A 15,272-nucleotide genomic window follows, 5' to 3' on the forward strand; every position below is an offset into this window, starting at 1 on the left:
CAGTCTTCGTTCAGTTTTCCCCAAAATCTTCAACACAGTGATTTCCTGTTTCTAGAAAAGACTAGACTTTCCAATCCTTCCCACCTGAACAGAAACACCACTCTCCAGCCGCCACCCACGCAGGAAGAGGAAGAAGGGTGGAGAAGACCTTTCAGATGCAGCGGGCCAAGACTGTAACGTTCAGATGCCAAGAAAAGCCAGTCTGCAGGGGGAGGCTTCATTCAACTGTGTGTGCGGTGGGCCTCGGTGCCTTCGGGAGGAACCTAGGTGCTGAGAACAACCAGTTTGTGGAGCTGGTAGAGAAAGGTGTTCTTCCCTCGGCCACTCTCCCGGTCAGCCTGCTCCATGACCAGCTTTGGATCAACCTAGGGACAGACAAAAGGACCAGTCAGACCCTTCTAGAAAATGGACCCTTATGGACATCAAGTAAAATAAGTAAACGACTGAATAAAATTAGACACAGACACACGGACGTGTAGGACAGGAGTCAGGAGTCTATCAGTCTCCAAGCGTATTTCCCGAATGCTGCCCTTCTCTCCAGCACTGACTACTGTACATCTGACAACTCTCCTTTAACAATACAGTGACCTTTACTCGAAGGTCGCACGCACACCCCCTTCCTGTGTACGCAGGAACTGCGACTTCGTTAAATATGTGTACGTTTTCCAAATCACGTCAACCTCAAAATAAAGTTCTGTTTTCACAGAACCCACAGGAGAGGCAGCGGGCGCCTTGCTGTCGCCCGGACAGAGCCCTGTGACACAGGGAGCTGGCTCCAGGGTCCGGTCCTCAGCGCTCTAACGAGGGACCCCGGTCACATGCACACAGGAGAAGGAGAGCTTCCTCTGGGCTCAGGACGGGAAAACAGCACCCCCAGGGGCATCGTCTCACTTCTACTGCAATTGGTTTATTTACAAAAAACACCCTCGGCTCTAGAACTAAAGCGGGAAGCCCCTCCCTTAGGGTCCTGCCCCTTGAGTTAAATGTTATGTTTCCAAAACTTGGCATGGAAATGTCCAGGCGCCCCAGATGGGCCCTGCCCTCCTTCCCCACTGCTCTGGACTGACCCGTGCCCCGAATCCATAGGCTGAAGCTCTCATCACCGCTGTAATGGTGTCTGGAGATGGGGCCTTTGGGGGGCGAGTGGGGTTACATAAGGTCACAAGGGGGAGGCCCCCACGATGGGCTTAGAGTCCTTCTCAGAAGAGCCGTGAGGGAGAGATCCCCTCTCTCCACCACATGAGGACACAGCACGAGGGCGCGTGTCGCCGAGCTGGGAAGGGGGCTCTCACCAGATCCGGGCCCGGCTGTGCCGTCTGCAGGCGAAGCCACCTCGACTGCAGTGCACTGAGAGCCCCGCAGCCCGGGGCAGCACCGATGTGCCCGGACAGCTCACCCGGACGCTCCCGCTGCTTCCGCCAAAGTGGCAGGACTGTCGGCCCGGGCCTCACAGAGAGCATAGCATCCAGACTCAGCCACCCCATGAACCAAAGAGCCGTCCACTCTGCCTGTCCCTTTCTCTTCCCTCGGGACTTGCCACAACCCCGGCTCTGCACCTGCCAAGCCCATCACTCCCAGGGGCAGGCTGTCCCCATGGCGCTATTTCTCACTCACCTGATTCCACTCATACGGCTTTTCATGCCACTTAGGGGCAACTCTCTGTCTTGGCTTCAACTGACAGAACAAACTAAAATTATAAAAAAAATTTAAAAAATCATGTTGATTATACGTCAGTAACTGAAAACACTATTATTAAAAAAAAGTTATTTATTTTTGTAAAAGAGAGCGAGCGAGCAAGCGCACGAACAGGGAAGCAGCAGCAGAGGGAGAGGGAGAAGCAGGCTCCCTGCTGAGCAGGGAGCCCGACGTGGGGCTCGATCCCAGGACTCTGGGATCATGACCTGAGCTGAAGGCAGACGCTTAACTGACCGAGCCACCCAGGCACCGTAAAAAGAGATTTAAATCCATAATTATAACTGCAGTAACTTTTTAAAAGGTCAAGATTTACGTAGTTATGACCAGAGAACATTTTAACCCGCTGTCCACGCAGGAGATGTAGAAGACCAACCCATGTCAACCCGCCCCCCCCGCGCCTCCACAGTTAGCAGTGCTGCCCCGTCCACACACGGCTGCCTGAGGGGACCTCGGTGTGTCACATCTTCTACTCCTAGACACCTGTGTCAGGTGGAAATGCCATGAAAGGCACAGAGAGATAGAGCCTCCCAGCAACGACAGAACAAAGTCTGGAAATCTCACACCCCCCCCCAAACAACTGTAAAATTTGACAAAATTGTCCAAAACCCACAAACCCCCAAACATTTGAAATTCACGGAAAACAAGGAAGCTGAGAAGCATTCATTCACAGAGCACTCCTGACTGCGGGTAAGACAGTGGGGTCCGGGCTGCGGCTCCTGCGGAGGGCCTAGCTCCTCCCACCCACCAGCAGCTCAGCCTCGGACCCCAGCGCTGCCCGGCCAGACCGGCCGCCGAACCCGGCGCCCTCACTGCCGGACTGAGCTCACTTGATCAGGTGCCGAGAGAAATGCTCCTTCCGGCAGCACCAGCAGCAGAAACAGTAAACCTGGTCAGAAAGAAAGGGAAAAGCCCACAGCTCTGCCAGCCTTAGGTCACGGTCGTGCTTGGGCACAGAGCAGACCGACAATCTCAGAGCCCAAGAGGGAGGTTTGGTAATGAGAGTACCAGAGGCCCACACAGGCCACCCCCCCATCCCCTGGGCAGCTAGAGAGCCACACACAGGCAGACAAGACTCAGACGGCCCTGAGCCAGCCAAGCAGCCCGGGATGACCAGGCGGGGGTGCGCACAGGAGAGTCCTGGGGGAAAGTAAAAACTGGCAAGAGTCCAAAATGGTCTGAACTGTGGCTGCATTCCCCAGGCCACATACGCATCTCCCGGCAGAGGGCAGGAGCTTAAAGGCTTAGGGACTCAAGCGCAACGTCTGACTTATCACCAGCTGAGCCCTGCGCGACGCACACACAGGGACGACTGCTGGTGAGCCAGGCTGAAAACAGCAAGGAGAACTGAAACAAAAACAGAACGCAGGCATCAGTGGCCTCACAACACGGTGGAAAGCCTGCCCTGCAGAACCCCGTACGGGGCTTGGTCCCTACAATACTGCGCGACATCCCAGAAACAGAAGACATGAGCAGACGCTCCTCCAGAAAAGACATCCAAACGGCCAACAGACACACGGATACGTGCTCAGCATGTCTCGGCATCAGGCAAACACAAATCAGAACCACAGTGAGATCCCACCTCACACCAGCCAGAATGGCAAAGTTAACAACTCGGGAGACGACCGGTGTCGGCGAGGATGCGGGGAACGGAGACCCTCGCGCACGGCTGGTGCGAGCTGGAGCAGCCGCTCTGGACACCAGCATGGAGGTTTGTCAAGAAGTGGAAACCAGAGCCACCCTACGGCCCAGCAATCGCACTACTGGGTACTTACTCAAAGAACACAACACAGTGATCCGAAGGGGCACATGCACCCCAATGTTTATAGCAGCAACATCCACAACAGCCAAACTGTGGAAGGAAAGAGCCGGAATGTCCGTCGACAGGTGAATGGATAAAGACGCTGTGGTCCATGTATACGAGGACTATCATTCGCCAGGAAGAATGAAAACTTAGCATTTACATCGACGTGGACGGAACTAGAGGGTAATGTGCTGAGCAAAAGAAGTCAATCAGAGAAAGACAACTATCATACGGTCTCACTCATATATGGAATAGAAGAACCAAAACATATAACAAAGGGGAAGGGAGGGAAAAATAAAATGAAATCAGAGAGGGAGGCAAACCATAAGGGACACTGAACTCTAAGAAACTAAGGGCTGCTGGAGGGGAGGGGAATGGGATGGGGCGGCAGGGTGGTGGGCATTAAGGAGGGTGCTCCTTGGAACGAGCGCTGGGTGTTACAGGAGACTGACGAAACACTAAATTCCACCCTGGAAACTAAAAAAAATTTGAAAAGTAAAAAAATAAAATGGCCACTTTTCAGCAAAAAACTGAGAGACAGTTTGCAAGAAGTAGGAATGTATGACCCACACCCAGGGGAAAAAAGCAGCCAAAAGCAGCTAGCAGGCCCGAATGTGGGTTTAGCACGCAGGACTTCAGAGCCGCCATGGTGAGTACACACAACGAATTCAAGTGAACCACTTCTAAATACAGGAAAATATGGCAACGACTCAGACATAACCGCATTAAGAATAAAAACTACACAAAAGAAAAACCTGGAAGAGAAATTCTAGAGTTGAAAAGTACAATGACTGGGGCGCCTGGGTGGCTCAGTGGATTAAAGCCTCTGCCTTCAGCTCGGGTCATGATCCCAGGGTCCTGGGATCAAGCCCCGCATCGGGCTCCCTGCTCGGCGGGGAGCCCGCTTCTTCCTCTCTCTCTCTGCCTACTTGTGATCTTTCTCTGTCAAATAAATAAATAAAATCTTAAAAAAAAAAAAAAGAAAAGTACAATGACCGAAACGGAAACGCCCTTAGGGCGCACCACACCGGCAGGCCTGAGACAGCAGAGTCGGGCGGCAGTGCCCGTAATACAGACAGAAATCAGTCTGGGGGGCGCCTGGGTGGCTCCGTCGGCTGCGCAGCCAAGTGTTAAGATTTTGGATCAGATCACTGTCTCGGGGTGGTGGGAGGGAGCCCCGGGTTGGGAACCCCCGCTCAGCAGGGGGTCTGCTTGAGCCTCTCCCTCCCCCGACGCGTGCACATGCACACCCGCTCTCTCTCTAAAAGTAAACCTTCAGAAAAAGAAAAGGATTACAAAAGAAGATTCTCAACAACTTTCTGTAAATAAACTAGTCAATTCAAATGAACAAATCCCTAAAAGACACAAACTATCAAAACTGACTTAAAAAGAAATAGAAAATCTGAATAGACCTAAAAACAAGAAATTCATTTAGTAACTAAAAATTTCCCCTGCAAAGCAAAGTCACGGCTCAGATCGCTTCACTGGAAATCCTGTCAAATGTTTAAAACGCATTCCTGGAAGCCAGTTTTACCCTGATACTGAACCAAAGACTTCATAAGACAAGGACAAACCAACCGCCCTCATGAGCACAGATGGGAAAATCCTTTAACAAAAAAATGTTGCAAACCATCTACAAGTCTATAAAAAGAGATTACACACCATGTGGAATTCAAAACAGAAACATAAGGCTAGTCTGAACACCCCAAAAGCAAGTAATAAAATATACCATATAAATTGGATGAAAAGAAAGAAAACAAACGTAATTACCTCAAGGACAGAAAAAATATTTGGCAAAATGCAACGTCCCTTCTGACAAAAGCTCTCAGCACACTGCGGACAGCTGGGGACATGCGCAACCTGGCAAGCCCCCTCTGTGGAGAAGCCACAGCCAACCCCCTCCTAGCGAGCGGCCGAGACCCGCACAAGAGCAAGATTCCGCCGCGCCATCTCCACACCCAGCACGCTGCGAGCTCCAGCCGGTACGGAGCAGGAGAGAAGTGAGGAGCACACAGGTCAGTGAGGAAGGAGAAAACCTGCCTCACTCACAGATACGATCCCGTGCATGAGAGAGAGATCCCAGAGAGTCTGCAGAAACTACCAGTACTGGTACTGGCCAAAACCTACATACACCAAGCAAACGTGAGCGTTAAAGGGAAAAAGCAGAAAACTTCTATGACCTCAGGCTTCGCAAAGATTTTTCAGATATAACACCAAAAGCATAATCCGTTTTTTAAAGAAGACAAAGCAGATGGCATCCAAACTGAACACCGTGCTCTTCAGGGAACCAGTAAGACAATGAGGGCAAACCACCGGGAAAGATCCACCAGCGGCACGTGAGTGGGGAAGCTTCCAGCCAGAACGCACGCTTCCACAACTCAATAATGACACAACTCGACTTAAAAACAGGTAAAAGATTAAAACAAATATTTCACCCAAAAATACATAATCAGTTAATATAAACAGACGCTCTCTATCATCAGTCACTAAGGAAATGCAAACTAAAACTACAGCGAGCACCACGCCTTTGGCAGCCGGTTGACAAGTGCGTGGACGACGGCGCGTGCTGGCAGGACGCGGTGACACTGGAGGCGCCACAGACTGCTGGCGGGGATGTGGCAGGGCAGACACGGGAACAACAGTCTGGTTGTTCCTTAAGGAATTAACATGGACTCATCATACGACCTCCCAGGGTTACTCCCAGATCTCTACCCCACTGAGCTGAAAATCCGTGTTCACCCAGAGACGGGACGGCCCGAAGTAGCGCCATTCAGCGGAGCCCATACCGGCGACACCCACACGCCTCACCCACTGGTGAGTACAGACACCGGAGTGTCACCCTGTAATGGAACAGAACGTGCCACCGCACAGAGATGCAGCGAACAGGCTATGCTAAAAACTTCAGTTTTTTTAAAACAGCCCTTCTGGGGTGCCTGGGTGGCTCAGTGGGTTAAGCCTCTGCCTTCAGCTCAGGTCATGATCTCAGGGTCCTGGGATCGAGCCCCGCATCCGGCTCTCTGCTCAGCAGGGAGCCTGCTTCCCCCTCTCTCTCTGCCTGCCTCTCTGCCTACTTGTGATCTCTCTCTGTCAAATGGATTAATAAAATCTTTAAAAAAAAAACCACCTTTGTTGAGATATCACTTATTACTATCAAATTAATCAGCTTTAAGTATACAATTCAAGAGTTTCAGTAAATGTATGCTGTGCAAGCATCACAATTTAGTTTCAAGACACCTGCGTGAACTTTTGAGGCAGATGAAACGTAAGACGGAGTGGCGGTCAGGGTCAGCACAGCTCTACAAACGCACTTACTACTGTCACTGAACTGTGATGCAAAACCCCCGCCCAAGGCCCAACTCGTCAGGACGTGGTCACTCCTGCTGACGGGGGTCGTAAGGAGCTGAAAAGGAGCATCGGTCGCTGGTCCCTGAGTGCCCGAGGCAGGCTCCCGTGCTGCCAGGACTCAAGCTGTGCCGGGCACGGAGCATCTGACCCGCTGGGGACATTCCACACCTTCCCATGGACATTCTGGGTGGATTTCTTTCAGTTTTATAAGGACGCTTCATGTTTTCTAGCACTGTTTCTGACCTGGGTGCCCATGCCTCGGGCAACTACCCTGAGATGGCCTGAGCACGTGCCGGTTATCAAACTTCAGTGCAAAGTTCACAGAAAAACACTTGCATGTACAGAACTGAAGAGAGAAAACTGAAGTTAGCCTTTCTCACAGTTGCTAAGGCAGCTTCGATATTTAACACCTTTATAGAAAGGTACAACTTACCCTAGAAGTTTCTGGCGAGCATTATCCTGTAACTGTGCAATTCTTTCCGGCCCAAGAAACTTTGACCCATTTGGCCCATCACATACCAGCTTGTTGATAGCAGCCCTGAGAATATTAATCTGTAAATAAAGGACAGCACCAATATTCATATGGTTGTACCGTAACTGCATTTCATTCTACATTGAAGTAATTCACAAGCATTCACAGCTGTTCACGCTCATTCCTTAAAGATTTTATTAATTCAGAGACAACGCATGCGCACACATGAACAAGAGTGAGCAGGGGGAGGTGCAGAGGGAAAGGGAGACTGGGAATCTCAGGCAGACTCGGAGCCCAGCATGGGGTTTGATCCCAGGACCCCAAGATCATGCGTGACCTGAGCCAAAATCAAGTCAGATGCTCAACCAACTGGGCCACCCAGATGCCCCCAGTGTTCATATTCTTACGACTATCGTCGATACGGTTTCTGGAACAAATTATTAAAACACAAATAACAGGGGCGCCTGGGTGGCTCCGTGGGTTAAGCCTCTGCCTTCAGCTCAGGGTCCCAGGATCGAGCCCCGCATCGGGCTCCCTGCTCCGCGGGGAGCCTGCTTCCCCCTCTCTCTCTGCCAATAGCCCGTCCCTAGTCTGAGAAGCAGCAGTGACCGAACAAAGAAATAAAAATCAGCAAGAAAGGTCAGAATGTTCAGTCCAATCAGCTTGTTAACCTCGTGGGGCCACACAGCCCAAAGCCTACCCGCATCCTACATACTCCTCTCGCTTCGCAACATTCCTGCCGAAGCCCCGGGAGTAGCTCCCCACAGAGGCATGACAAGTCATGTTTGGGACAGTCTGTCACAGTCCTGTAAGAAAACCCTCCGTCCTGACTAACGGGAGACCTGCAGCTGCTGCAAAGACGCGCCGCACAACGAAGCGGCCCCCGCCCAGCCAGGAGGCGCTCACACCCCCAGCACAAGCGTCTCGCTGAGAAGCCCAGGCTCCATGTGGACCGCCCGGCTCCCCGGCATGTCCCTGCTCCACTCCCGGCTGACCCAGGGCACTGCCCTGCACCCGCGCCATGACTCCCCAGGGCCTCTGATCGAGCGCACTCTCTCAGCCTTCCTTGCTTTTCAGAACTTGACGGTTCTCTAAGGAGTTCTGGGCAGGTCTTTCATGGGATGTCCCCAGTTTGGGTTTGTGCGACACTTTCCCATGGTCAGACTGAGGTGATGGGTTTTGGGGAGAAGCCCCCGGAGGTGAGGTACTTTCCCATCGCATCACACCAAGGCACGGGTGCCACCGCCATGACAGAGGACTGTGACGCAACCCTTGAGCACCCAGCTGGGGTGGTGTCCAGCGACTCTCCCCCTTGAAGGCCGCTCCTCTTCTGCCAGGAAGCATGTTGGTGAGTCCGGTCTGCCCTCCGGGTGGCGTCGTGGCAAATTAGGCTCTGCTCCCGGGAGCAGCGTCTACAGGCATGTCTCTTCATTTGTTTATTGAGTCTTTCCTATCCTGTGGACATATAGACGACCGACAATCGCCTGACACTAGTTCCGGTCTGACACTAAAGCAAACAGTCCCGGCTCTGGCCAGCATGAGCTTTCAGTCGGCCCACGTCCCTCTGATGCGCCCCTGTCCTTTAGTTTTCTGGCAGCTCCAAGGCTCCTCCTCTGTTCTCCCTGCTCCAACCCTAGAGAAAGCTGTTTTTCCAAGGAGCCCTGGTTCCTTTCATTGGTGAATCCTATCAGAAACACAATCTGGGTATCAGGTCTGTTCAAGGCTAACAGGGTCGCGGCTCCTAGGCCCTCACACGGCTTGGTGACAGATGTCTGTATGTGAAGCCATCACGTACACACACGATACACATCTGTGCGTGTGTAAGTTAAACAGGAATTCATACTGATGGCTGCCAGGCTCATGCCGTGCCCCAGGGTCCACTCCAGCCCTCCTGTCCTGTCTGCAACTGCTCCGGGCCTGGCTCCCACGCGCGGGCCCTGGCCGGTTCAGCCCCAGCAGCACGGACAGCAGCTGCAGAGAGGAGTGGACCCTGACGGGGACGGAGTTTACGCGCAGCTGCTTCTGGCGGCAGCTGTACAATCTCCAAAGCTCTTTTCCTCCTCAGTGCAACGGCCCAACGTCTGTGTGTCTGTCTCCATCGGGTACCTTAGCACCCCTCCTGCATGGGGATCAGTCTGTGGGTTGACCAGCGCGTGGGGTCATGTATCCAGCACCCGAGCAACCCACAGAGCAGCCCCTCTCTGCAAGAAGCACCAGTCTGCTCGCTGTCCTACGGCCCAGCCTTCCCCAGAGTGTGTCACGTGAATGGGACCATACAGCGTGTGGCCTCCGCGTCCCGGCTTCTCTCCCACGGAGATGGGCATTTAAGACTTACTCGAATCACTGCTCCTGCTTTTGTGCTGCCTTGCATGGCCATCGCACAAGGTCTCCAAGCATCCCCTTTTGAGAGACATCTCGATTGCTCCCAGTCTCCAGCAAGTATGAGTGAAGCCATCAACAGTCACCTGTAGACGTCATGTGGATGTAACTGTTCTCATCTCTTGGATAAACCATCGGAGGTGGGACTCTTGGACCTCATGGCAGATGCATTCAATTTCTACGAATCTTGTCTTCCAAAACAGGAGCTGCGCTCTGCCTACCCCCCAGCACCGGGCAGAGTCCCCACTGCCTCACATGCTCACCAGCATCCATTACTGTCAGGTTCCAGACCGAAGCCGCTGGAACAGGCACACAGAGGACTGTCCTCGTGCTCTTGATTTGCATTTCCTAATCAACAGGACGTTGAGCAGCTCCTCGTGTTCATTGCTGTCCAGAGTTTCGTTTAGTTACTTTTTTAAATGACCAGGTCTTCAGACTTCCTTACATATTATGGACAAAAGTCCTTTATCACATAAATGACCGGCAAGTGTTTTCTCCGGTGAGCGGCCCATCCTTCCATCCTCTTAGCAGGCTCTTGGGCAGAGCGAAGTTTTAATTCTGACGGAGTCCGGCTTCCCGGTTTTCTCTGCAACAGACCGCGCTTCTGGTGATCCTTCCACACTCACCGCCAAACCCAAGACCATACGCATCTTCTCCCGTATTTCCTTCCTGAAGTTTTCTCATTTTACATTTTACAGTAACATTTTACATTTACATCTTTAAGCCAAAAGTACCAGTAAGTGAAAGAGCGGAGTCAGGGACACAGAAGCCGCCCAGTGCTATAGGAGCCGTGGCCTCTGGGAGACAGGCGGGTGTGGCCGCCCTCAGCGCCGCCTTTTCCCCATGCCCTCCCACGTGGCGATGCCCGCCGCACCTACTTTGTGCAACTCCTGAGAACAAAGAGGGGCCAGGCACTCTGCAGCAGTGCTCTCAGACTTCGTGAGCTGAGGGCCAGCTTTATTTCTCTCTTTGTGACATGCAATAAAACTGAATCACCACAACAATGAAATACAAGAATAAAAGCATATGAATACCAGCCCAAAGTTTTCATTATTAGATTCAAAAGCCATAAAATTACTTTGTCAAGCTGCTTCCTACGTTGCTGAGTGCTTAACCCTAACTGCCGCAGGGTCCTCCACTCCCCAGCCGCCCCGCGCCCGAAAGCAGGGGCAGGCCCGGCAAGTTCACTTTCCCTCTCCCACCCCGACCCAGCAAGGATGTGCAGCTGGTCTGGACTGGGCAGGAGACCTGGACAGAGAGTCGCAGCAGTGCTACTGCCCTGGGGTTTACTTCCACTGCCCAGAAAAGCTTACTGTGCCGGGAGAGCCCACGGGAGAAATTCCTAGAGCACCATCTCGGTCAGAGACCGAAGGGAAAAGTGAAATAGGCAGGTGAAGAGAGAGCAAGGCCCTCCGGGACCAGAGGTGCAGGTCTGTATGCAGAGCACTGTGTCCGACGCTGTGTTCACTGTTAAATGGCTGTGCTAGGGGCGCCTGGGTGACTCAGTGGGTTGAGCCTCTGCCTTTGGCTCAGGTCATGATCCCAGGGTCCTGGGATCGAGCCCCGCATCAGGCTCTCTGCTCAGCAGGGAGCCTGCCTCCCCCTCTCTCTCTGCCTGCCTCTCTGCCTACTTCTATCTACTTGTGATTTCTCTGTCAAATAAATAGATCAATAATCTTTTTAAAAAATAAATAAGTAAATTCCTGTGCAAACCAACCACAGGAGAGACACGGCTGCCCCAGCGTGACGGACACACACATCTTACCTCCACGATGTCCTCCACGCCGAGCTGAACGTCGAAGGCTAGCTCGATGTCATGCTCCGGCAGGATAGGGGCCCCCGTAGTTGGGTTCCACCCCAAACCACAAAGGACTCCAGTATAGCATTTTCCTTCCCGATCGACCCTAAATGAGAAGTTTTTAGAAAGAGTTACTATCTCAAAGTGATTAAACCACTGCTTTGGTATCACAGGAATAGGCCAATACGATCACCCTGAGTTGTGCCAACCCCAGTCCGGCAACTGATTTCATCTTTGCATTTTCTCTTCCAGTTTTCATACTGGAAATAATAGAGGATATTCAGTTATAAGGACAGTAAATATGTTTATTAATCCATCATTTACATTTCTACATTTCTCACTACGTCAGATAACATAAAGTATATTTTACTGCATCAGTTTTTTCCCTACCTTCAAATTCTTCCCATGAGTTAAATTCTTATTAGTGAGGTTTCTGCAGAAAGGGTGATACACGTGTATTTATGGCTGTGAAAGAAGTCTAGCACCTCGTAAAAGCTTACAAGATGTCTGTCCCACCTTCTTACCCTGTTGCAACCATACACCGAACCCTGCCCGCTCCTCTCCAGCACCATGTCCCATCACTTCCATGTTCAAAGTCTCCCTCCATCTCAAGACCCTCTCCACGTCTCGCCAGCACCCACGCAGCCACGTTCGGACCCATCTTCCCCACACCGACTCCTGCCTCTTCGAGTGTGGCTCCCACACAGCAAAGAGTGTTAGTTTTCAGAACAACTCCAGTCATCATCCTACCCCTTGCTTAAGGGCTTCTGGTGGTTTCCTGCGGCATTCTGAGCAAAACCTGAGCTACTCTGAGCCACAGAGCGTCCAGACTCTGCTTCACTCCCCCAAGGTCATCTCAAATCACGTTCTCCGCCCCCTGTAGCCCTGCGCCAGGCTCCAGCCCCTCTGGCTTCCCTACAGGCCAGTTAGGCTCCTCCAGGAGGGAACCCTTCCTCCCCATGCCATGCCCCTAGAGTCCTCTGTCCCCAGGCTCCTTCTCCTGTCCAGGCGTTAGTTTAAATGTCAGCATCACAGCCCAGAACAGGATCAACAAATAATTATAAAACGAGTAAATAGATATTAACACTTAATACCTTTTTTTAAAAAGATTTTATTTATTTATTTGACAGACAGGGACCACAAGGAGGCAGAGAGGCAGGCAGAGACAGAGAGGAGGAAGCAGGCTCCCTGCTGAGCAGAGAGCCCGATGCGGGGCTCGATCCCAGGACCCTGGGATCATGACCTGAGCCGAAGGCAGAGGCTTAACCCACTGAGTCACCAGGTGCCCGTCACGTAACACCTTCTAAAATATTTTGCTAATTTTCTTTGACTCTTAACTCAGACTTTTTCCCCCATAATCTAGATCAATAAAGTTTTGATGAAAATAATCCAGGCAAACATAGAGCTTTCTTCTTAGCCCTAAAGACACACATACACAAACACACAAACTCCTTTTTCACTTTCACGAAAATCAAAGAGAACCCCACTTTAAGTACACTCAAAGAAGAGCTCCAGAAAGAAGAGCGCCTTACAAAACAGCCACCAAAGTGTCTCTCTGAAGAGTATGCTCCCCCCGTTATTTTTAACACGACATAATTTACTCTTATTTCAATTTCTTAGAAAATCCTCCCAGAAAAGAAACAATAGCCCCGGGTCACCAACGGTAAGACTAACGGCTTTCAGCATGGTTAATAAAACGCCACATCGCCCCTACCTCACTAATGGCCACTGACACTTACACAGGTCCCCTCACACGTGGTAACAAACGCTTATCAACAAGTATAGTCCCAAAAGATTCAGCCTTGAACTGACCCACAGCTGGACAGTAATTCTCTGTTCATTGGCTCTAAACCTTCAGCCAACAAAGCTAACCAAGCACCGGCTTTAATTCTTTTCTGGGGATCCTAGAAACTCATGTGCCGTATTTAGGACCACAGACATATTCTTCCTTCCTTCATCATACCCATTTTGAACTGTGACGGAGAACTGCCAAAATCACGCAACGAAAGCCGAGTGTGTCCCATGAAGATACGGCCCAGGGCATGCCGGAGACCTAATTCATTCTGAGACAACTTACAAGGGAACTCAAGCTTACGCAAGCTGACAACCGCTGTGCTCGGAAGAGCTAACGTCTCCAGACAATCAGGTTTAAAATAAATACAACAGAAGAGCCACCTGCACTGAAAGCTAATAATCTAGAACACTCCCCACCTGAGCCAAGCAGGAAATGCGCTTCCTTAAAACTGAAATGTGAGTCCGTGGGAAGCAGCTCAGTTACACTGTCATCATCTACGGACTTCAGCTGACCCTGGACAACACGGTTTAAACTGTGCAGCTCTAGCCACACGTGCATTCTTTTCAATGAACACACCAGCAGATTTCTGGAAACCTGGGAAAATATTCCTTTTCGCTAGCTCACCTAATCACAAGAACGCGGCGTAACATACAGGTGGCCTACAGAGTACGGGTCCACCGACTCGAGGTCCTCGGCACGCCCCCCCCAACAGTAGGCTCTGTCGGTCAACGGACAGCTGCGCGCGTCAGAAATCCACTGGAATTTCCAAATCCCGCTGCGGCCGCTCTGCGGGAAGGACGTGCCCTGCGATGCTGCCCGGAACCGCCCGAGTGGGGTGGGCGCCATCACAGCACCGAGCACCTGTAGGGCACTGTCCGGCCCTGGAGGCCGCGCACTCTGCATCGAGGGGAGCCACCCGCCGCCCCGGCGGGCCCATGAGCTCCCGACAGCCGTCCCTCGTCCCTCCAGACAGGAGGACCTCCGAGGCGAGACCCTGGCCCCGGGGCTGGCAGCACGCGGCGAGGCTGAGAGCCGGGCCAGGCACAGCTGCTGCCTCAGCCTTCCCAGCAGCCCCGAGAGCCCCTCCGAGCACGCTCCCATCGCCTCACGCTCCCAGTACTTAAAGGCACCTCTGCGCGGTTCTCAAGTACTCTGAGGCTCCTTAGAGACACGAGAGTCGGATGAAGATTTGTTTAAAGAGCAGCACGTGACTGTGCCGTCAACACTTCAGCCAGGACGTCACCGGAGAGAAGGGGGCACGCTGTACAGACGGGGGTCAGGAGCTCCATCCCACGCGCCGTTGTCACCATGGCAAGCCGACACTTTCCCGAGAAACATGGGGCCTGTGGTCCCCCAGCCTGGGTCTGGGTAGAGCGGGGGCACTTCTGAGGCTGGTCCTAAGGGGCCACAGCTGCCCCCAGATCTCTCAGACGCAGACCTTGGGCACCCAGCCACCACACTGGAGGCGGCCCCGGTGAGCCCACGCAGAGCCCCCGACAGGGAGGCCCTCGGGGGCAGAAACTGAGGCCTCCAGCCCCAGGCCGCAATCAACCCCCAGACACGTGAACAGAGCAGGCAGGACTCCCGCCCCTGCGCTGCCAGGGCCTCCTGCTAAGACCCAGACGGCAAGGAGCCGGGACCAGCTGTCCCTGGGGGACCCCGTCTGAGCTCCTCGTACAGCACCGCAAGGGCTGCTGGAGTGACTGTTGTGCAGCCAACATGGAACAGACGGTAACAAAGCCCAAGCTCCCTCGGAAGCCGCTCCCGCTGGTTTCCAGCCGCCCGGCCCCACGGGGCGGGTTACTCTTTTAGGGGATTCCCCCTCCCTTGCGGGGCTGGAGCGCTGCCCTGAAAAGGCACCAGATCAGCCAGGCTGAGACCCCCTGGGGCTGCCGTCGCCCCACCCTGGCCGCAAGAGCTGAGCCGCGGCGGAGGGACCCGGGTGGGGAGGGAAGGGATGCGTCAGGGCCGCAGTCGGGCAGCACCT

The 15,272-nt window shown here is 52.8% G+C and overlaps 1 protein-coding gene across 1 annotated transcript in view; it reads right to left on the bottom strand.

Annotated features, from left to right (window-relative positions):
• Positions 1 to 229: 229 nt before the first annotated feature.
• TDRD9 (tudor domain containing 9) overlaps positions 230 to 15,272 on the bottom strand; it is an 87,972-nt gene continuing 72,929 nt past the window's right edge. The window contains exons 32-35 of the mRNA XM_032839586.1: positions 11,458 to 11,596; positions 7,275 to 7,393; positions 1,615 to 1,687; positions 230 to 365 (exon numbers count right to left, since the gene is read on the bottom strand). Of these exons, the coding sequence (XP_032695477.1) occupies positions 264 to 365; positions 1,615 to 1,687; positions 7,275 to 7,393; positions 11,458 to 11,596 (433 nt within the window). The 3' untranslated portion in view covers positions 230 to 263. The remainder of the gene's footprint in view (positions 366 to 1,614; positions 1,688 to 7,274; positions 7,394 to 11,457; positions 11,597 to 15,272) is intronic.

Source organism: Lontra canadensis, unplaced genomic scaffold (assembly GCF_010015895.1).
Source record: "Lontra canadensis isolate GAN:19392208 unplaced genomic scaffold, GSC_riverotter_1.0 scaffold108, whole genome shotgun sequence".
In the NCBI taxonomy this organism is placed as follows: domain Eukaryota; kingdom Metazoa; phylum Chordata; class Mammalia; order Carnivora; family Mustelidae; genus Lontra; species Lontra canadensis.